At 43.0% G+C, this 23788-nt stretch overlaps 2 protein-coding genes across 7 annotated transcripts in view; one reads left to right on the top strand and one right to left on the bottom strand.

Annotated features, from left to right (window-relative positions):
• The window catches only part of REV1 (REV1, DNA directed polymerase), a 79611-nt gene extending 77648 nt beyond the window's left edge, over window positions 1–1963 (top strand). For 2 of the 5 annotated variants that reach the window (XM_018054916.1, XM_005686288.3), the window contains 4 exons: window positions 433–653; window positions 760–916; window positions 1147–1249; window positions 1559–1670. In XM_018054916.1, coding sequence (XP_017910405.1) covers window positions 433–653; window positions 760–916; window positions 1147–1249; window positions 1559–1670 — 593 coding nt within the window. Of the gene's footprint in view, window positions 1–432; window positions 654–759; window positions 1250–1558 lie in introns of those variants that run through there. The other 3 variants (XR_001918769.1, XM_018054915.1, XM_018054917.1) reach the window with 3 other exon arrangements.
• EIF5B (eukaryotic translation initiation factor 5B) overlaps window positions 2179–23788 on the bottom strand; it is a 73714-nt gene continuing 52104 nt past the window's right edge. For both annotated transcript variants that reach the window (XM_018054919.1, XM_018054918.1), the window contains exons 13-24: window positions 22089–22156; window positions 21389–21530; window positions 12978–13109; window positions 12378–12560; window positions 12077–12238; window positions 11454–11585; window positions 9888–10019; window positions 9708–9784; window positions 9427–9591; window positions 5249–5387; window positions 3926–4087; window positions 2179–3592 (exon numbers count right to left, since the gene is read on the bottom strand). In XM_018054919.1, coding sequence (XP_017910408.1) covers window positions 3485–3592; window positions 3926–4087; window positions 5249–5387; window positions 9427–9591; window positions 9708–9784; window positions 9888–10019; window positions 11454–11585; window positions 12077–12238; window positions 12378–12560; window positions 12978–13109; window positions 21389–21530; window positions 22089–22156 — 1602 coding nt within the window. In that variant the 3' untranslated portion in view covers window positions 2179–3484. The remainder of the gene's footprint in view (window positions 3593–3925; window positions 4088–5248; window positions 5388–9426; window positions 9592–9707; window positions 9785–9887; window positions 10020–11453; window positions 11586–12076; window positions 12239–12377; window positions 12561–12977; window positions 13110–21388; window positions 21531–22088; window positions 22157–23788) is intronic.

Genomic DNA, 23788 nt, shown 5'->3' with positions numbered 1-23788 from the left:
ACTTCACTGACCTGGGGATTTTTGCAATAAGTGATTTGTCTGTTATGTAAGTGAACACTGAAATACCTCTGGCCAGTAACGTTCTGTTTCAATAACAAAAGACATTCATGTCTCTAGTCAGAAGGCATTTTAACAAAAAGCTTAAAAAAATTTTTAAAAATAAAAAAAAATGACAACAGGGCAACAGTGCTGCTGAACTGTCGCAAGTGGGTCCCCTGCTGGAAGTTTCCATTGACCCCTGTGAGCCCCCCAGATAGACATGCAGAGGCCGTGAGGCTGAGCAAACCCTAGAAGCTGTGGGGCCAGCGGCTGCCCTCAGGCTGGGCATGTGCCCGCGTGCAGGAGTGCACACAGCAGAAAAGGGGGCCTGTGCACTCTCCCCCTCACCCCCTCGGCGTGTATGTTGAGGATCTTACGTCCATCTTCCTCTAGTGCCAAAGAACCCGTTACTGCAGCTAAAACCAGCAGCGGTGAAAGACAAGAAAAGAAACAAGAAAAAAAGTCCCCTCAGCCCCCAAAGAAAGAGTCAGAGCCCTCTGAAAACCACACTGGTGAACAGCCCAGCGAAGACCCTGCCAGGGGCCTGCACAAGCCCCCAGAAGCTCATTGATGGGTTTCTAAAACACGAAGGTCCCACGTCAGAGAAACCTCTGGTAACTCTTCTACACTTTTTAAACTTTGACCCCTTCCTTCATCAAGATCCTCCTGTACCGGATGTTATGTAAATCCAGCACTTGTCATCATTTGTTTCCTTAACAGGGAGAACTCTCTGCTTCCACTTCAGGTGTTGCTGGCCTTTGTGGGTTGCAGCCTGACGTGTCCACAAGTGTCAGGCCCCCGGCGCCCAACCTGGCTGGAGCCGTGGAGTTCAGTGACGTGAAGACCCTGCTCAGAGAGTGGATCACCACCATCTCAGGTCGGGGGCGCTGGTGTCGGTGCTGAGACGTGACAGCCTGGGTGTAGAGCATGAACTCAGCTAGAGGGAGGAGCCCGTTTCCGAGGTCTGAGAAAGCAGCCCCTGCACTGTGGGCTTGGCTCTGCAGCCTCGCTCACTACAGCCCCCCGGGGGTGAGGTGTCCCCACAGAGCGCAGCCTTCCCCCTTCAGAAGGATGAGCTGGCCCTCACACGCGCTCTCCCCACTCTAGATCCGATGGAAGAAGACATTCTGCAAGTTGTAAAATACTGCACTGATCTAATAGAGGAGAAGGATTTGGAAAAATTGGACCTCGTTATAAAATACATGAAAAGGTAAACTATTCAGTGCCTTTTACCAAAAGGGAAAAGCGTGTCAGCACAGCTTGTGGGGCAGGGGAGGGCGGCTGGGGGCGCTCTGCACATCACCTAGGTTACCTGTGCTCCTCAGTTACCTACGCCAGAGCGGTGGCCTTCATTGTGAATACCAGCTAATACCGACTGGGGAGTCAAAAGGGGTCAAAACAAGACTGTTCCTCCTCTCAAAGTCAAACCATAAAAGTGCCTTTCTGAGTGTGTGTACTGAAGATGTTCAGACCCTTCACCTTTCCTTACTACATGCTAACCCCCTCTCCTCGCTTGCAGGCTGATGCAGCAATCGGTGGAGTCGGTTTGGAATATGGCGTTTGACTTCATTCTCGACAATGTTCAGGTGGTTTTACAGCAAACGTACGGAAGCACACTAAAAGTCACGTGAAGGTGAATCACCAGGGAGCCTGGCGCTCTCCACTAGCTGTGCCATAAGTGCTTGTGAGGTATTTGCAAAGTGCATGATAGTAATGCTCTGAGTTTTATAATTTTAAATTTCTTTTTAAGCAAAGTGTTTTGTACATTTCTTTTCAGTAAGTGCCAAATTTGTCAGTATTGCATGTAAATAATTGTGTTCTTTTACTGTAGCATAGATTCTATTTACAAAATGTTTGTTTATAAAGTTTTATGGATTTTTACAGTGAAGTGTTTACAGTTGTTTAATAAAGAACTGTATGTATATTTTGTACAGGCTCCTTTTTGTGAATCCTTTAGGAAGCAAATCCTGAACTATTCTACTTAAAGAGGCTGAAAACCCTCCAAGCCGGACGGTTACAGGCTCCGTGCTAAGCTCTGACTTTCCTGAGAGCCCTGACTGGTGTTCTACTTGTGCCAACCAAGCAAGGGTAAAGAAAGCGTGCACGCACTCACTCCTAACCCAAAGCACCGACACAGGGCCGTGTTAACAAAGTCTTCTTTACTTCTTCCAAGTGGAGGAGTTTACATATTTTGAATCAGAACACACACACAGTGAAGACTTAAGTTTTCTCCTGGGAAGAGTATGTCCCCCAGATGGTTTAGAGGTTTTGTCTTTGCCTCTACTGGCCCTTGAGAAACTTTAGTGATAATGAAGAATGCTACAGATTTTCAAATGTATATAAAAGTATTTGTCTATGCTATATGCTCTAAGACTTTAAAAATATAGTTTATAACTCTATGCCAGTGAATACTTGGGGACACCTGCTATCCAACACCCGCAATGACTTCACTCAACACTGTGCTATAGAAGGTAGGCAGGTACTAGTCTGATGCTAACAGACTGCTTCTCTCAGGGACCCACTTCCCATATTCTTCAGGAAAACCTTAGGGAACAAGCTACCACCAAATTACTAATGTGAAGAAGCTGTTATGTAAGTCCAGACAGTTAATCAACACCCTACTGATTGTCTCGTCAGAAAACGTGTGCATGATAGAACCTGCTAGGACAAGCAGACCCAGACCGATGTATAAACCCCTGATGTCAACGTGTGCTGGGACCCAGGGCGATCAGACCCTTCCTATCCTCGAGAGAAGGCGCTGTGCTGGGCGGAGACTGGGAGAGCAGCTCTGCCGACAGGAAGGGAAGCCCAGCGGCGCCTGTGGGCACATCTGGGTTCTTTATTGGAATGGAGGACGGTGCTGAGAACTGTGGGCACTCACGACCATACAAGCGGTAAATGGCAGCCGGCGATGCTCGACACCATGGTTCCACACAAAGCAGATAAAGATCAAGAAAGCCGAATTTTCTATTTTAAAAAATTCCTACGGGCATATCGCAGAAGAACGTTGGGAGAAGAATCACTGGAAGGATATGCATAAATAAAGACGTGTTTCTTACCTCAAAAAAGTCCCAAGAATCACAAAATCTGCAGAAGCTTGGTTAATCAAATACTGCAGTACTGATTTAATCAGTATAAAATTGAAAGAGCTTTAGATCTGTAATAAAAATCCAAATTTGGGGAAGGAAGGGCAAACTTTAAAACAGCAGCCAGGAGGGGAGGGCGTAGGCGAGTGAACAGGCACGTCGGAGCTGTGGGGACGTGTATCGACCACTGTCAAACCAGTGTAGTTTCTTGGTTTCTCATGGAAAACATTTTATACACCTAGTTTTTTCCTTCTATACTTAAGGTCAATCAGTGTTCAGACAGGTCCATTCCTTGTTTTTCTTGATGATATTACCACATGATATTGCATTGACTCCAATTCCTGCCCCGGGTGGAAAACTTAGATGATTTCAAACACTTTCTTCAGCTCCACAATAAGCTGCCAGTCACTCTTCTGCATCTCGTCTCTGAACCAGTCTTTGAGAGCATCGATGGACTGCCGGCTGATCTGCAAGGCCCGAGGCACAGACAGTGAACAAGACCACGTAACAAACGAGTGCCAGGTGCTGTCACCACCAAGACAGCTCAGGCGGGACTTAGCAAGGCAGCGCCCACCTGTCTGTGTTAGGAAGCAGAGGCCTAGGGCCCGCTCTGCTCGGTGAGTCAGGGGAGGGGGCCCAACCTAGATGTTTTAGTGGGTGCTCTGAGGATGTGGAAGCCAGGCCAAGCCTTAATGAAGAATCCAGTCCGTTCGGGTTCTAAACATCAGCCCTCCTCTCCCGAGTAAAGTCATCAGAAGAGCTGACAGCCCCTTCTCTCAACTGCTGAGTGAGTGACTTACCTTACTGACAAGAATGTCTGTAGCTTCAAAATGGCGTCCGTACATTTTGGGAGATTCACCCGGGATGGGTTCTATTTTGACACAGACTTCTTGTCCTTTTTTTGCAACATCCACTTGTTTATGGTTTACTTCAATACTCGTTACTATTCCAATGTCAACAAACTGTAAACAGAAACTGCAGTGTGAGCGGAGGCACTCTGAGTTGTTTCTACCCTGCCCTCTGCCTGACAGCTGCTGGAGGAGGAGGGACAGCAGGCCCAGAAGCCCTGGGTCAGAAACGAGCCTGGGGTGAGCGGCATGGAGAACAAGGGGGTGAGTGGAGAGGCAGGGAGCTCACGTGGGGTGGGCGCCATGAGCTACCCGCCCTCCGCCACAGTGAGGGGCCACAGCACCACTCTGCTGCCTGGATCCCTATCCAGGAGAAGACGAGTGAAAATGGAATCTAGTTTGGCTAAAGCCACACCAGGGACGCCTGCTGCCAGGAAGTGTCCAGCTCAGCCCACAGAGCTGGTGGAGGAGCGATGAGCCCTAGGGGCAGTGGAGTCACGGTGCGCAGAGGACGGCAGGGCCCCCACCCACACGGGAGCCAGGCCTCCTGGGGCACCTGAGGGCCCCAAGTGCCACGCAGCAAGGACACAAGGACCCGGCCTGAACGGGCTCCCGCGGACCAAACCCCGGATAACTGGGTACCGAGAGAGATGAACCCTTGCGTACAAGATGCCTGAAGGGAAGTCCAGGGTCGGGGAGAAGGTATAACCAGTGCCCAGGGGAGGACAGCGAGTGGTTAAACGGGGCAAACTGTCCCCAGTGGAGACACATGGAAACCACCAGACAAGCCAGTCTGAGGAGCCCTCTGTGAACCTGCCCGTCAGGACTCTTCAGAAAGGATGGCGGGCTGTTCCTGATCGAGACCAAAGTGCTAATAACCAGGCTCCACATACCTGGACGGAGCCCTGGGCCGGATGAGCAAACAACATGTCTGAAGATGTGGGGCACTATCGGTGACGTGTGAGAACTCTGAATCACAGGACTTTACTCAGTGTTACTTTTCCCTGGCCATGATGCTAATCCAGAGGAAAGACGAATGAGTGCTCATTATTCTAGTCTGAATTTTCTCCCAGACTCAGAGGTGTCAATGTCAATAATTCTGCAGCTTTCATGACGTCAAGCACTGACACCAGGCGCTGAGAATCCACACTGATAAGCAGCTGCCACCAAGGAATCAAGTACAGGGAAGGATAAGCTCTGCTGGGTTTTTTGTTCACTCCTGAACTACCAGAACTGCTTTAAGAGAAGACATTCCTAAGTACACCCACAACTTACATTTTTGCTGGGCACGCACATGGGTGTCCCCTGCTTCACCTGCCCTGCTTCCACAGTCACGCCCATCACTATCGGATCCCGAGAATTGAAGATAAACTGAGGGAGGATCTTTATCTTGCAGGGGAATACTGCTATGTGCCTGCAAGGAAAAAATACAACCAAGGATTTTTCAGCTTACAGAATCCCTTAAGATGCATGAGAAAGCAAGCACCGGTGACTGAGGCTGGCCGCCCTCCCGCAGGTCCTACTGGCCAGAGCCCCACCCACATCCTATCTGGACCTGTGGGGCTGGAGAAGGGCTCTTACCGCCAACCCCTAAAGCCCTGCCCACGGCCTACCAGGTGCCTCCCGCATTCTCCCCAGGTCACCGGTACCTCCACCTCAGCACCCATCCTCAGCTCAGTCACTCAGTCGTGTCCGACTCTTTGCGACCCCATGAATTGCAGCACGCCAGGCCTCCCTGTCCATCACCAACTCCCGGAGTTCACTTAGACTCACGTCCATCGAGTCAGTGATGCCATCCAGCCATCTCATCTTGGGTCATACCCTTCTCCTGCCCCTAATCCCTCCCAGCATCAGAGTCTTTTCCAATGAGGCAACTCTTCACATGAGGTGGCCAAGTACTGGAGTTTCAGCTTTAGCATCATTCCTTCCAAAGAAATCCCAGGGCTGATCTCCTTTAGAATAAACTGGTTGGATCTCCTTGCAGTCCAAGGGACTCTCAAGAGTCTTCTCCAACACCACAGTTGAAAAGCATCAATTCTTCGGCGCTCAGCTTTCTTTATAGTCCAACTCTCACATCCATACATGACCACTGGAAAAACCATAGCCTTGACTAGACGGACCTTAGTCAGCAATGTCTCTGCTTTTGAATATGCTATGTAGGTTGCTCATAACTTTTCTTCCAAGGAGTAAGCATCTTTTAATTTCATGGCTACAATCACCATCTGCAGTGATTTCTGAGCCCAAAAAAATAAAGTCTGACACTGTTTCCACTGTTTCCCCATCTATTTCCCATGAAGTGATGGGACCAGATGCCATGATCTGTTTTCTGAATGTTGAGCTTTAAGCCAACTTTTTCACTCTCCTCTTTCACTTTCATCAAGAGGCTTTTGAGTTCCTCTTCACTTTCTGCCATAAGGGTGGTGTCATCTGCATATCTGAGGTTATTGATATTTCTCCCAGCAATCTTGATTCCAGCTTGTGGTTCTTCCAGCCCAGCGTTTCTCATGATGTGCTCTGCATATAAGTTAAATAAGCAGGGTGACAATATACAGCCTTGACGTACTCCTTTTCCTATCTGGAACCAGTCTGTTGTTCCATGTCCAGTTCTAACTGTTGCTTCCTGACCTGCATATAGGTTTCTCAAGAGGCAGGTCAGGTGGTCTGGTATTCCCATCTCTTGAAGAATTTTCCACAGTTTATTGTGATCCACACAGTCAAAGGCTTTGGCATAGTCAATAAAGCAGAAATAGATATTTTTCTGGAACTCTTGCTTTTTCCATGATCCAGCGGATGTTGGCAATTTGATCTCTGGTTCCTCTGCCTTTTCTAAAACCAGCTTGAACATCTGGAAGTTCATGGTTCACATATTATTGAAGCCTGGCTTGGAGAATTTTGACCATTACTTTACTAGCATGTGAGATGTGTGCAATTGTGCAGTAGTTTGAGCATTCTTTGGCATTGCCTTTCTTTGGGATTGGAATGAAAACTGACCTTTTCCAGTCCTGTGGCCACTGCTGAGTTTTCCAAATGTGCTGGCATATTGAGTGCAGCACTTTCACAGCATCATCTTTCAGGATTTGAAACAGCTCCACTGGAATTCCATCACCTCCACTAGCTTTGTTCATAGTGATGCTTTCTAAGGCCCATTTGACTTCACATTCCAGGATGTCTGGCTCCAGGTGAGTGATCACACCATCGTGATTATCTGGGTCATGAAGATCTTTTTTGTACAGTTCTGTGTATTCTTGCCACCTCTTAATATCTTCTGCCTCTGTTAGGTCCATACCATTTCTGTCCTTTATCGAGCCCATCTTTGCATGCAATGTTCCCTTGGTATCTCTTAATTTTCTTGAAGATATCTCTAGTCTTTCCCATTCTCTTCTTGTCCTCTATTTCTTTGCACTGATTGCTGAAGAAGGCTTTCTTATCTCTCCTTGCTATTCTTTGGAACTCTGCATTCAGATGCTTATATCTTTCCTTTTCTCCTTTGCTGTTTGCTTCTTTTCACAGCTATTTGTAGGACCTCCCCAGACAGCCATTTTGCTTTTTTGCATTTCTTTTCCATGGGGATGGTCTTGATCCCTGTCTCCTGTACAATGTCACAAACCTCATTCCATAGTTCATCAGGCACTCTATCTATCAGATCTAGGCCCTTAAATCTATTTCTCACTTCCAGTATATAATCATAAGGGATTTGATTTAGGTCATACCTGTATGGTCTAGTGGTTTTCCCTACTTTCTTCAATTTAAGTCTGAATTTGGTAATAAGGAGTTCATGATCTGAGCCACAGTCAGCTCCTGGTCTTGTTTTTGCTGACTGTATAGAGCTTCTCCATCTTTGGCTGCAAAGAATATAATCAATCTGATTTTGGTGTTGACCATCTGGTGATGTCCATGTGTAGAGTCTTCTCTTGTCTTGTTGAAGAGGGTGTTTGCTATGACCAGTGCATTTTCTTGGCAAAACTCTTATTAGTCTTTGCCCTGCTTCATTCTGCATTCCAAGGCCAAATTTGCCTGTTACTTCAGGTGTTTCTTGACTTCCTACTTTTGCATTCCAACCCCCTGTAATGAAAAGGACATCTTTTTTAGGTGTTAGTTCTAGAAGGTCTTGTAGGTCTTCATAGAACCGTTCAACTTCAGCTTCTTCAGCGTTACTGGTTGGGGTCCAGACTTGGATTACCGTAATGTTGAATGGTTTGCCTTGGAGACGAACAGAGATCATTCTGTCGTTTTTGAGACTGCATCCAAGTACTGCATTTCGGACTCTTTTGTTGACCATGCATGGCTACTCCATTTGTTCTGAGGGATTCCTGCCCGCAGTAGTAGATATAATGGTCATCTGAGTTAAATTCACCCATTCCAGTCCATTTTAGTTCGCTGATTCCTAGAATGTCGATGTTCACTCTTGCCATCTCTTGTTTGACCACTTCCAATTTGCCTTGATTCATGGACCTGACATTCCAGGTTCCTATGCAATACTGCTCTTTATAGCATCAGACCTTGCTTCTATCACCAGTCACATGCACAGATGGGTATTGTTTTTGCTTTGGCTCCATCCCTTCATTCTTTCTGGAGTTATTTCTCCACTGATCTCTAGTAGCATACTGGGCATCTACTGACCTAGGGAGTCCCTCTTTCAGTATCCTATCATTTTGCCTTTTCATACTGTTCATGGGGTTCTCAAGGCAAGAATACTGAAGTGGTTTGCCATTCCCTTCTCCAGTGGACCACATTCTGTCAGACCTCTCCACCATGACCGACCCATCTTGGGTTGCCCCACGGGCATGGGTTAGTTTCACTGAGTTAGACAAGGCTGTGGTCCTAGTGTGATTAGATTGACTAGTTTTCTGTGAGTATGGTTTCAGTATGTCTGCTCTCTGATGCCCTCTTGCAACACCTACCATCCTGACCAGGGCTTTTCTCACCTCCCACCCTCACCCCAGGCATGTGGGCCATGCCCTCCATTTTCAGATCAGCTGCCTCCCCAGTCACACTGTCAAGCTCAGCTCGCCTCCCTGAGGTCTTTCCCTGCTTTACCCGGGGTCTCCCAGCTTCTCCCGTGTTCTCTGCTCGTCCCATCCCTGAGCTCCAAGAGAAGGGACCTGCCAGGGTCGCCCTTGGAGTGTTGCTGGAAGAGGTGGGGCTCCTTACACAGGACCCTTCACTTTCTAATTCCCGAACTCACGCTGGTCCATGTGACCCCAGATGAGGACTCCCAGCAAGATGCATCCCCAACCCATTAGTGCAACCTAGGTCTGCCAACTGGAAAATAAAATGCTAAACAGAAACGTTACAGAGAGTGTGGGTTCGCACACTGCGTCTCAGGTGGGCCTAATCTGTGGCAACACGTCACTGCGGGACATCAAGTGCCACGCTTTTGTTGCACACACACCTGTCTGCACATCACCAGCTCTGTTAGCACGGATCCAAAGTAGGTAAAATTACCAACTTACTTAAATTCTTCTTGTTTCTGTTTCTTGTAGTCTTGTCTGTATTTCGTAAAGGCATCAAATAAATGATAAATAATTTCTGCACTAAAAATTCTAACTCCTAAACTATCAGCCATTTCTTGGGCATCCCGTTCAATTCTCACATCGAAGGCCAAAATCACTGCATACCTGAAAGGTTAAAACACATCAAGGATTACTGGATAAAATATAGACCATGTCTTAACAGTCCTACTCAATCAAAGAGGCAGCATGCAAGCCTTCAGCGCAGAGGAGAAATGACTTACTGAGGGTCATGCTCCAGCATCACCGAAGCCTTCATGACATCTTTTTTGTGGACAGGCCCAATGTTGATCCCTGCATACTGTAAAAGGGGTTTCCTGGGTCAGATTCCTGTGCCAGGTGATGGGACAGCCCCCCAGACGGCACCCCCCACTGAGTCCTGGGGAATCGGCCCCATGACTTACGGGCACTTCTGATGTCTTCAGAAATTCAAGGAGAGCTTCCAGAGATCCCAGGGTCGAGGCCTGGACATAGACGCCTTTCTCTTCTAATTTGATAGCATTCAGTGTCTGCTTTAACTCGTGGATCAGCTCGTCCTTGAGAAGAAATGACATTTGACAAGGTTATAAATACACCACTATCTCAGCAGCCTAGAATTAAACTGTTTCTCTTTTTGATTACGTGTTCATCTGAAAATATGAACCCAAGGCTGAGTGCGGGCAAGGTGTGGTAAACTTGTGCAGGAAGGGAAGAAGAGACGTGGGTGCAGACCTGAGCTGTGCCCACCTCACTTGAGTTAGGCTGACTAATGTTGGAACATGTGAGGCCTCTGCGCCACCTGGCAGAGTAGATATAAAGCAGATGGATGAAAGGAATGATATAATAAATAATCTTCTGGGAGATAAAAGTCCTGATGTAATGTGGTACAGGAGTCCTAAGCCCAGCAGGTTTGATGGTCAAACCACCTCATCTCAACAGTCCTTTACTTCTATCACTGTTCCTTACAAGGTGGAGAGATTTTGATCAGAGGTCAGTAAAACCACCCTGTTCGTTGCCATGAAAGACACACAAGTCCACGGCCCCCTGAAGACTGGCTAGAGGGGCAGCCTGCTCTCGCTGGCTGACTCCCTGAGCAGTGACTGGGTGCTGCCTCCAGAGCAGTGGCCCCAGCACACGGGAGCCCCGTGCTGGCAACAGCAGTGTTTTCTCTTCGCAAGAGAATAAACAGTCATGTCTCAGCGTTTGCTTCTGTCAAGTTCCACTGGGCTCGTGTGTGCCACCTGCTCCTGAAGACAGGCAGACGGGCTTTACGATGACCTCTAGGACCCAGTACGAGATTCGTTCGTTCTGTCTGTATGACTGACTTAAAGCGGCTCAGTCGTGTCCGATCTCTGCTACCCCATGGACCGTAGCCTGCCAGCCTCCTCTGTCAATGGAATTCTCTAGGCCAGAATAGTGGAGTCGGTTGTCATTCCCTTCTCTAGGGGATCTTCCCAACCCAGGGACTGAACCCAAGTCTCCTGCACTGCACGTAGATTCTTTACCATTTGAGCCACCAGGGAAGCCAGTCTATATAACTGAGTTATCTTAAAGAAACAAATCACGAATGGAGAACTTCTAGCTTCTGGTTCTTGTTTCTTTTTTGGATGTGGACCATTTTTTAAATCTGTACTGAATTTATTACAACACTGTTTCTGGTTTATGTTTGGTTTTTTGGCCATGAGGCATGTGGGACCTTAGTCCCCCAACCAGGGATTGAACCTGCAGCAAAGTCTTCACCATTGGACCACCAGGAAAGTCCCTGGTTCATTTTTTAAATAAAATGTTCTAACTTTAACGTATATAAATGATCATTTATGCCAATTTGTGGTTATTCAAACAGAATTCTAAACCATCAACCGTTTGTTCAGGGCCCCAGATAAGCCTCCACGAAGACAAAGGTGCCTGTTTTATTCTTCACTCCCAGCAGTACCCTCCTCACACAAGACACAACACAAAACATCACTGGAGGAAGAAATAAATGAACTTACTTTAAGAACTGGGATTTCATCTTCTTTATAAGCCACGAGGAGGGGTAAACCAGCCAGTGTTTTTTCCAGGTCCTTTCCAAGAATCTTTACCCCCTGAGCTGCTTCTACCTCCTTATGCTTCTCATACTGATTCTACAGAGATCGAAATAGTTGTTACTACATTTACGAGACAGGTGGCTAGCAGGGGACAAGGATGATAAATGATGCTGTCATGACTTTGGGACAGGAAGAGTTCTCTAAAGTACATGCAAAAAGAATAAATACAAATCAAAGACTGATAAATTCAACATTAAAGCTAAGTAACTTTGATTCCCAAGAAACCACAGAATGAGCAAACAAACGAGTCACAGCAGAAGATGCCACAATACACACACGGTCACTGCCAGTAACTAGATAGCTGTGTGGAGCCAGAACAGTGTGCTTTTGAGTTTTATGAGGAACTCTGCTGGTAAGTAAGCAATTTCTCAAATCTCTAATAGAAGGTCCTTTCTGTATGAAGATACCTGGAATTAAACCAGTGAGGGGTGCGTGTGTGTATTAAAGCAGGTGGCTCTCAAAGGGAGGAACAACCCCAGCAGAACTTCTCAACAGTGTGCAAGTCCCGCGTGCCGGTGCTCACTCACCTTCACCCGTAACTCCTTCATAGGGGGAGGTAACAGGAGGCCTCGGATCTGCGTGACGATAGGGCCTTCTACTCCTGGAACAATTATCGTGTCTCCTTCCTTCAGACGCCCATTGATCAGTATTACATCAATAGTCGTGCCCATTCCCGGGAGAGCCTTCACCTAAGACACATTGTTGCAAAGGGGGTGAAACACAGGCTACAGTGAACCACACTGACTGAATTGAGAGCAATCCATGGCCCTACCTGAAAACCCTGGGGCGGGGGGTGCAGGGTGGATTAAACTGAATAGCTGGCATTACCTCCATCACCTGGGCTCTCAGCTCCTCACACTGGGCAAGCCTCTTACTCAACATGGTCTGAGTCAACTCGACAAGAAGGCAGATCAGACTTCCCATGCCATCGCCAGTGTGTGCAGAGGTAGGTACCAAGGACACAAAAGTGCGGGGATCCTTATTCTCATAAAACAAAGCTGCATTCAGCCCCTAGAGACATAAAAAGCCAAGTGACTGGTACAGGCCAAGCTGGGGAGGAAGGCCTCCAGAACAGAAACCACTAGCTGGAGGCTGGATGAACAACGGCTCTTCATTCGGAAAATGCCTGACCAAGCAGCGAGACCACATGCACCCTGGAGGTAGTGATCACAGTACAGAAAAGCAGTTCCCTTCCAAGTCAGCCTGGTGTTTAACATTTGTTTAAGTGTTAAAAATTCAGACTGCAAAGACAGGTCTTTGAAGTAAAGAATTTAAAAGGAGACTGGAGAAAAGAATGGAAAATGCTGAATGCCACTCATAGGGAAGCAGAACCAGAACCAGTCAAAGTGCTGGCCTGATAATAAGGACAAGGCAAAAGAAAGAGTCTCCCATGATGCGGCCTCTTGTAAAGAAGGGAAGCTTTCTGACCTGCTGTGCAAACTCCACGATGATCGCCTTGGCCCGCTCCTCGAATTCATCTCTGGTGTTCTTCTTCTGCTTCTTCAGAGTAGCGGCCACGTCAGAGTCAGGGCTCTTTTTCCAATCATACAACCTATCAATCTAGAAACGTTTTTTATGTACGAAACATCTCTAAAGCACTCACAAAGCTCAGCAAGTTAATAACTAAAGTTAATGTAAAAGCTCCAGGAAATCCAAATGTGTATCACACACATGTGGAAGAGTGTGTACTACTCAGACATTTCACAGAACCCAAAGTCCCGATCATATGCTTAGCTGCATCCCCTTTTAATTAGAAACTGAAGTCCCACACTGCCCACTGGCTTCCAACCAGTTCATGAGAAGCTGCCATTTATTCCAAAATATCCTAGGAACATTAACATATGCTGGAATTCCAAAATGGTTAAATAGCTGACAGAAAAAAGGATTAATTACAGCCAAGTACCATCACCAGGAAAATGACATATGAAAAATACAGAAGAAAATAATTATTTCCTATCTCAGAGAACACCCCATCATTAACTGTTTTATTGCTCAAATTAGGGTTGAATCTGTTTAATTAAATAATCTATTTTCTCTCACTTTTCAAGAGTGATAAATGGGTATAAAGAGGAAGATTATTTAACAGTAAAAACAAAAAGATCATAATATGTTGGCTCAGTCTAGGGTGATAATACCAAGTAGCAGACCAAACTTAATGCTATCAAGAAGGAAAATCAGTAGAAACAGACCCAGAAATGACAACGATGAAACATGATTAGCATCACCTCTGAGCCACCAGGGAAGCCCCGCAGTTAGCATCCAAGGGCCTTAAAACAGTTGTTAGAAATATACAGTTGTTATATATATAAATTTATATAAATGACTTTAAAGGAAAAGCATGTAACTCATAGAGCTAAAAAGTATATATATACATGTATAAAATCTGAACTAAAAAAAAAAATCACTGATTGAACTGAAGCAGATGACACAATGCCGAAGATCAGCAAATAAGATAAAGCAAATACAAACTACCCCAACTGAGGCATGTAGGAAAAAACCATGGGGAAAAAGAAAACTTCAGTAACTTCTATAAAACAATATTAATAGAAGTAACTCAGGGTCTAGAAAAGCTCTAGAATCCTATCAAATACTTAAAGAAGAATAAGAAAAGACAGCAGAAAAATAACTGCACAAATAATAACCAAGAACTTTCTAAGGAAATCAAACTGAAGCAGGATAAATATAAAGAAAACTATTACATAATCTCACTGACAAAATTCTTAAAGAAAAAATCTTTTTAAAAGCATTCCAAAAAATCCCACATTACATACTGTTGAACAAAGAATGAGTAGAGATAAAAGGCAGGAAGTGAAGACAATGAAGGAAAAAACAATTTTTTAACCTAGAATTCTGTATCAATAAAACTATTTAGAAAATATTTTTACCTGTGACAATAAAAACACAGTATGTCTAAGCAATGTTTTTAACAGTGCTAAGCATACCTTTAAATGCTTGTGTTAGAAAAGAAAAAAATTATCTGAAAACTTCCATTTTAAGAAACCAGAAAAAGAACAATGAATACAAATGTAAGTAGAAAGAAAAAAAACAGATAAAAATTACCCTTGAAATCAATGAAATACAAAAGAGACAAACAGTACAGAGCATCAATAAAACCAAAAGCTGGTTCTTTGAAAGACACAGATTTCTATACTAACAAAAGGAAAGTAAAAAAATAAATTAACTAAGCTTACTTAAACTCCGTGCTGATGTGGCTTTTACTAATGAATCCTATCAAATACCTAAAGAATAATATTTCTACACAAACCCTTTCAGAAAACAGAGGAGGAAATACTTCTCATCTTATAAGGTCATTATTCTGAAAACCAGACAACAGATATTAAAAGAAAACTAAACACCCAAATCACTCATGGATAGACACAAAAATCTTCCCAAATAAAAAAGCTCATCAAATCCAGCAAAACATAAAAAATATACTATGACCAAGTGGGTGTTGTTCCAGTAATGAAAAATTGGTTTAATGTTTTTAAAAGGCAATGGTAAAGAACAAATGGTGCTGGACCAACTGGATGTCCACAGGCAAAACACTTAAGAGACACACAAATCTTACACCCTTCACAAAAAAATTAACTCAGAAGGGGTCATCTAAATGTAAAACATCTAACTCTAAAACTCTTTAAACAGGAGAAAACCCAGATGACCTTGGCCTTGGTGATGACTAGATACAACACCAAGGGCATGATCCATGAAAAACAGAACTGATAAACTAGACTTAATTAAATTAAAAACTTTTGTTCTGTGAAACAGAGTCAAGAGAGTGGATAACAAAGCACAGACTAGAAGAGAATTTGGGCAAGATAACACGTGGATGAAGGAACAATATCTAAAATATACAAATAACTTTTAAAATTCAACAATAGGTAAACAAAGAATCCAATGTTTAACATGGGCCAAAATGCTTAACAAACACTTCACCAAAAAAGATATACAGATGGCAAACAGGTACATGAAAAGATGTCATCTTACGCCACCAGTGAAATTCGAATCAAAACAAGATGATACTACTACACACCTATTGGGCTTCCCTGGTGGCTCAGCTGTAAAGAATCCGCCTGCAGTGCAGGAGAACCCAGTTTGATTCCTGGGTCAGGAGGGTCCCCTGGAGAAGGGCATGGCAACCCACTCCAGTATTCATGGGGTTCCCTGGTGGCTCAGACGCTAATGAATCTGCCTGCAATGCAGGAGACCTGGCTTCGATCCCTGGGTTGGGAAGATACCTTGGAGGAGGGCATGGCAACCCACTCCAGTACTCTTGCCTGGAGAATCCCATGGACAGAGGAGCCTAGTGGGCTACAGTCCATGGGGTCACAAAGACTTGGACATGACTAAGCACAGCATACACCCATCAAAACAGCCAAATTTCAAAACACAACACCAAATGCTGGTGAGGATGAGGAGCAGTGGGAACTCTCCTTCACTGCTGGTGGAAATACAACATGCTACAGATACTCTGGAAGACAGTTAGGCAGCTTCCTACAAAAACTAAACACGATGACCAAGCAGCCCAGCCATCATGCTCCACTGTTATTTACCCAGGAGTTGAAAACTTACACACACACAAAATGTCTACAGCAGCTTTATTCACAATTATCAAAACTGAGATGTCCTTTGGTGGGTAGATGTATAAATAAACTATGGGTCATCTAGACAACGAGGTATCATTCAGTGCTAAAAGAAAAGAACTATCAAGCCACAGAAAAAAGACATGGAAGAAACTTTTAACACATTACTAATGGAGAGAAGATAATCTGAAAAGACTACATACATTCTATAGAGTTCCAACTATATGACTACTCTGGAAAGGGTAAAACTAGGAAGACAGTAAGAAGATCAGTGGTTGACAGTGAGTAGGAGGAAGAAGGGTGAACAGGTGGAGCACAGAGGATATTTAGGGCAGTGAAAACCATGTGTGATTCTATACTGGTGGATCCATGACACATCTGTGCAAACCCAGAGCAGGTGCCACACCAAGAGTAAATTTTAAGGTAAACTATGGACTCTGACGGAGAAGGCAATGGCACCCCACTCCAGTACTCTTGCCTGGAAAATCCCATGGACGGGGAGCCTGGTAGGCCGCAGTCCATGGGGTCGCTGGAGTTGGGCACGAACCGAGCGACTTCCCTTTCACTTTTCATTTTCATGCAGAAGGAAATGGCAACCCACTCCAGCGTTCCTGCCTGGAGAATCCTAGGATTGGGGGAGCCTGGTGGGCTGCCGTCTGTGGGGTTGCACAGAGTCGGACACGGCTGAAGGACTTAGCAGCAGCAGCAGCAGCAGCAGCAGCAGCATGGACTCTGAGTGTGTCAGTGTAGGTTCATCAGTTACAACAAAGGTAGCACTTAGTTGGGGGGGTATGTTGATCATGGGAAAAGCTATGCATGTGTGGGGGCAGGGAGTGTATCAGAAATCTCTACTTTCCCCTCAATTTTGCTGTGAAAGTAAAACTGTTCTAAAAAATTGACTTATTTAAAAAATAGTAATAAACTTCTCACACCCTCAGAAAACACAGATGAATTCACAGAAGCATAATGTTAAATGTAAAAAGCCAGACACAAAAGAGTATATTTTGTCAAATTTGACTTACATGAAATTCAAGAACAAGCAAAACTAATCCATGGACATAGAATTTGGAACAGTGATTGCTATAAGGGCTTGGGAACTGAACAGAATGGAGCATGCTAGTACTTCTGAGGTGATGGAAAGTTTTATGGCTTAATTTGGGCTATTTAACAAGGATGTGGGCTTCCTTGGTGGCTCAGTAGTAAAGAAACCACATGCCAATGCAGGAGACCTGGGCTCAATCCCTGGGTTGGGAAGATCCCTGGAGAAGGGAATGGCCACCCACTCCAGTACTCTTGCCTGGAGAATCCCATGGACAGAGGAGCCTGGTGGGCTACAGTCCATGGGGTTGCAAAGAGTCGGACAAAACTTAGTGACTAGAAAAAAATAGACAAGGATCTATGAATACATTTATCAAAACTCAGTTTCACACTGTATATAAATTTTACCTCAATCCTCCCTGGTAGCTCAATGAAGAAACCTCCTGCAATATAAGAGACGGGAGTTTGCTCCCTGGGTTGGAAAGATCCCCTGGAGAAGGGAATGGCAACCCATTCCAGTATTCTTGGCTGAGAAATTCCATGGACAGAGGAGCCTGGCGGGCTATAGTCCATGGTACTGAAAAGGTGGGACACAACTGATCGACTAACACTTTAAAAATAAGGAAAAAGCAAATTTATAGTAAGAATTAAAATATTTATGCCACAGCTTTTCCACTTGATAATAATGAACCTATCTGAACCTTACTCTGGTCAAACACTAGTCTTAAGACCTGACATATTTTACTGCCACTAATTCTTACAAAAATTTAACAACGCTCTATTTTGCAGGCAAAAAAGAGGCTGATTAAGGCCCGTTTTTGTAAGTCTGAGGTGGCAAAGCCAGGATAGGAACCCAGGATTCAAACCCAAGGACACCAAGGTCTTAACCACTGTCCCACTCTGCTGCTAACTCAGAGCTCTCAGGATGCTGCTTCTCCAGAAACAACAAAACTCAGTCAGTTGACTAAGGTGGTGCCTACAGGAGAAGAGCAGGCTGAGGTCCTGTTAAGATTGTCAGTTTTTCTAGGAAAGTTCTAGGAGTAAGGAGCAAACAGAGATTTCCAGGACACAACAAGACCACAGTGTGGCAGAGTCACTGTGCTTGCTTCATTCAGATTTGCCCACCACTGGCCAAACCATGTTCTGGTGAGAAGTCAAAAGCATGGGCTTGTACTGTCTGGGAGAAAACTCCTAAGGGAGGACCTGTCTGCATTAGAACAAAGCAACATTCGAATGACCTTAATAAATTAAGGAAATTGGATTAAACACAGTTAAACTCCTAGAAGGAAAAAAATTAACACAATGAAGTGGAAAGAAATGGTCGACCAAGTGTGCACATTGTACAGTAAAAGACATGGAAACCATTATAGGTTCAAACTGAACTGAGCAACCCACAAAACAGTCTTTCTCCAAAATTAACACAGCAGTTAGAATATATGGTAAGGGTTGAGTATGCAGTAGGCACTCAGTAAATTCTTATTGTTACTATTTAACAGGATTTATGACTTAGAAAACAACTCCATCTTATAATTGGTACTGATCAAAGCTTAATGAGAATCTTCATCTCTCTTCTAAAAAAGTGATGAACTTGGAAAGAATTCAGTTTTCCAAGGTCACCTAGTGAAGCTGGGACTGTGAAGAAGGCTTAGTGGTCAGTCTTCTCCAGCTCTGTCCAAACCCAGAGAGTATAACACCACCAAGAGTGAACTAAGAATTCTGAGTGATAGTGATGCATCAATGGAGGCTCATCAGTTCTAACAAAGGTACCTCTTCCTGCAGGATGTCAATAATGGGGGAGGCTTTGTATGTGTGAATCTAAAAGTGCTCTAAAAACAATAAAGTTTTAATAACAAGAAGTAAGTCAAGCCCCCCAGTCCCCACATCAACAGGAATTCTCACCGTTACTGAATAAAGGAGAAAAGCCACATGAGCATATCAAGAGACGGAGAACAGGCATCTGACAAAAGTCAACACCCATCTCAAAACAAACAGAAAGCAACACTAAGCAACCTAGGAATAGAAGGGGGCGTCCTCAGCTTAATAAAGAGCATTCACACCTGACAGGTACTGAGCGGTAAAGGATGGAGAACTCTCCCTACAATGGAGAAGAAAGGAGAGGCAAGGATGCCTGTCACCACTGTTATTCAGCACTATTCTACAAGATCCAGTTAGTGCCGTACAGAAGAAAAAATTTATAAAGGGTACAGATAAGGGGAAAAGTATAAAAATTTTCATCAGCAGACTACATCATCATGTATTGATTTGACCAAAAAGTTCTTTTGGGTTTTCCCCAAACCTGGAAAACCTAAATGAACTTTTTGGCAAACTACAGAAAATCTGACATGAACTACAAAAGAAGCCCCTAGGCCTAATCTAGTGAATTTAAAAGGTCACAGGATAAAGGTCAATATATAAAAATCAACTGTATTTTAATTTAAAATTGATAATTAGAAATCCAAAATTTTAACAGCTATTTACATCAAAAGCATGAAATATTACACCAAAAGCATGAAAACTTTAAACAGCTATTTACACCAAAAGCATGAAATATTAGGAAAAATTTAGTAAGGTATGACCAACACATGGACAATAAAAAACTATAGCATACTGTCAAGAGAAAGTGAACGTAGAGACAGACACCATGCTCCCTGATTGGAAGACTCAACTTTGTTAAAATATCCATTCTCCCAGAATTTATCTACAAACACAACCCCAATTAAAATCCCAGAAGGTTTTTTGCAGAAAATAACAAGCTGATTTTAAACTTTATAAGGAAATTCAAGGACCCTGAAATAACCAAAACAAATTTGAGAAATAAAAAGTTGAAGAACTTAATCACCATCTGCTTTCACGACATCACTATGAAACTACAATCAAGACAGGGAAGCAGTGGTGTAAGGCTGGACACAGAGGTCAGTGGGAGAGAAGAGAAATACTAAGAACAAACATATGTACATGGTCATTTTAAACAAAGACTGCAAAGTAATTCAATGGGGGAAGAATAACCTCACAAGGGGTTTTTGAGGTGGATATACATTTTGAAAAAAGTGAACTTTGGATTCAACTTTATACCATGCAAAATTAAAATCACAGATCTAAATGCTAAGTATCTAGCAACACTGGAAAAAAATTTTCATGAACTTGGGGTGGGAAAAGGTTACTTGTACAGAATACAAACAACAAATTATTTAAAAATTTCTCATAAATAAATTTTGCTAAAATTACAAATTTCTTCTCTTCAAAAAATATCATTAAAAAAATGAAAAACTAAGTCTGACTCTAAGAATATATCTGCAACACACACAACTGACAAAGGACTTCTATCAAAAATATAAGGACTCTTAAAACTGAGTAAGACAACAATCCAATAAAAAACGAGCCAAGGATTTTGAATAGATACTTGAGAAATCAAGTAAGTATACAAAAAGATTTTTGATCCCATTAGTCATCATGAAAATGCAAATGGAAATGGCACACTTTGGCACTGCACACTTTAGTGGCAGCAGGCAGGGGTTAAGTGTTGGCAAGAATGTGCAGAAATGAACTCTTCCTAACTGCTGGTTAAAAAACGTAAAATGGTACCATTTCTTTGGGAAAATGTGTCATTTTCTCATAAGGCTGAATATATTCCTACCATATGACCCAGCAATTCTATTTCTAAATATTTACTACAAGTAAACGAAAATAAATGTCTACACAAAGACTTGTGTAAAAATGTTCATAGCTGCTTCGTTAATAACCTAAAACTATAATCAATCCAAGAATCCTTCAACAGATACATGGATGAAGTATGGTGAAGACGTATTAGCCAGATAACGAAATCTTACTGAACAACAAAAAGAACAATCTATGACCTATGTAGCAACATGGATAAAGAGGTCACACACTGTGTAGTTCCATTAATATGAAACTATAAAACAGACAAAACCAGTCTATGATGGCAGAAAGAAGGCTGGTATTTAGGGGGGTAGAAGGGGCACACTGACTTAAAAGAACATGAGGGGGGAAAAAAAACAAACAGAACATGAGGGAACATTCTGGGAATATGGACATTAAGTCTTTATTCTAAATGATGGTGGCTGTATGTATGTGTGATTTTGTCCACATACACTGAACTGTACACTTAACATGAGTGTATTTCCTTATATGAAAGTTATGTTATTTTAACCATAAAAAAATAAGCACATTTTCACAACTTAATTTTTCAGAAGAGGAGCTTACCTTATTGAGGGCAACAATGAAGGGACATTTTTTAGATTTTAAAAGGTTGATAGATTCAATTGTCTGGGGCTCCAAACCATGCATAATATCAACAACTAAAATGGCAATGTCACAAAGAGAGCTTCCTCTGTTTCTCAGATTACTGTTGGAAAAGGACACATAAATAGGAATCTTGAAATTAAATACTTTTACTCAAAGAAACTTAAAATTTTCATTTCTTTCTAAAACCTACACAAAAAGAACAAAATGAAGAACATGCATTAAATTCAAGTGGCATTAGCCCTTAACTTGCCAAATGCGTATCTAACAGTGAACTGGCATCAGCTGCAATGACTTAGTTAAAGAAATTCCTCCATTATTTCTGCCAGTTTTACTGACCAAGTTTTTTGCACTAAGGAACATGGTCAAGAGGCAACAGAATAAAACTCCACCTGTAACAGTTTCATAGGAGATAGACCAGGCATTTATTAGGATTTGCTCTTTCGAAGTGGAAAAGACTTCTCTCTACAAAAAACAAGTCCTCAAATAAAGTCCTACTAACGAGTCAGTGAGGCACAGGTGAGGGCTGGTAGTTACAGGGACCACAGATATCAACATGGTACACAAAGATTAGTGACTAGTCAGAAGTCCTCACTCCCTGAACGCTGAGACTTATGGCTTCAAGCAGTGTACCTGCAGACAAGACACAAATCCCTCTTACCTGAAAGACTCATGCCCTGGAGTGTCAATGATCAGCATTCCTGGAATCCGGACGTTCTCTCGATCAAACTAAAGAAAGCAGGAAAAGTGGAGAGCTGACTTAACAAAGAACCAAAACAACAAAAGTGTCTTTACAAGACAATTATTCTGCCAGGAAAACTTCGAAATAACAGCACTTCCTTTTCCAAATGAACTGCTTTAAAATAGTGAGTCAACCAGCAAAGCACAACAGTTAACATTTTCATTAATATTAAAAGGAGTTCGGCAGAAAAAAAATGAAATGAGAAAAATTCCCCTTGTTAACTATGATGTAGTCTAAAACTGAACAGATTACTCGTAAGGGACAAATGACAGAGGATCTGAGAGTGACTATCTATAAAAAGCTGACACAGAAGAGGCTCTCAGTGTTTGGAAAACTTATCTGGTCAAATTTTAGAGCAATTCTAAACTCTGAAAAATACCCCAAAGTATGTTTTAAAAGAAAATTAACATATTAAAATATTAAAGAATTAAGCTAATATTCTGCTTTATTCAAATGTGATTATAAAGACTTGGCTTTCTGGACAAACATCCATGAATGAATGGAAACAGCATTACATCTGAGTATCCATCCATTGGAAGGACTGATGCTGAAGCTGAAGCTCCAATGTTTTGGCTACCTAATGTGAAGAACTGACTCATCAGAAAAGACCCTGATGCTGAGAAAGATTAAAGGCAGGAGGAGAAGGAGACAACAGAGGATGAGATGGTTAGATGATATCACCAACTTGATGGACATGAGTTTGAGCAAGCTCCAGGAGTTGGTGATGGACAGCGAAGCCTGGTGTGATACAGTCCATGGGGTCTCAAACAGTCGGACATGACTAGGTGACCAAACTGAACTGAGATATGGACATCCTCTTTTAACCTGAACAGTAGCACTGGCCAACAAATCTCTCTCACGCATACACACACAGAACTTTTTTCACTTTGCTTATCTATACTTTTGTCAATCTTGAAATTCGATTTTCCAAAATCTTATCTAGTGATCTAGGTCAAAATGATTCAAATGCAAAACATTTCAATATTGCATTCTGGTGGTCTTAAATAAAAATCTGCCATAATTACTTTCAGTTCACTGTCTGGAATACAAACAATAAAAACCACCAGAATCAAATTTAACTTACAAATTCAGAAAACTGCAATTCAAGAAAACTATTGTAAAATAAAGATTTTTAACTACATACTAAAATGGAACACCATATAACTAGAAAATTAACCCAGGACAACCAATACCAAGATGCAAAAGACCACATAGCTTGTAAGAGGGTGAAAGCCAGCTTGTATTAAAACTCAAAAGGTGAAGCTTTATGTGAGAAGAAACTGGAACAACAGTCAATACACTTTAGGAGACAAAAACTAAACCAAGGATTTACATGCAGCCAACTGATTTTCCAGGATGAAAGCCACAAAGTAATGCTTCAATGTTCAAAGAACTCAAGGACTATTACTCCCATTACTCCTTCAGGAATCTACCAGAAAAGAAGCTTCATAAAACAACTTCCAACAAACAAAACAAAAACTGGAGTGACACGCTCACAGAGCCTTTCTAAACACAGAGCTGAGGCTGAAAAGAGACACCAGCCTGTGACAAGATGCTGCGTGTCACATCAGAGCGCATGGACGCCACCAAAGACAAGCAACACTGCCTGAACAGTGTCA

Source organism: Capra hircus, chromosome 11, assembly GCF_001704415.2.
Source record: "Capra hircus breed San Clemente chromosome 11, ASM170441v1, whole genome shotgun sequence".
In the NCBI taxonomy this organism is placed as follows: Eukaryota; Metazoa; Chordata; class Mammalia; order Artiodactyla; family Bovidae; genus Capra; species Capra hircus.
Note: the sequence above shows the minus strand (reverse complement) of the source record. Positions and strands in the feature narration are given on the sequence as shown.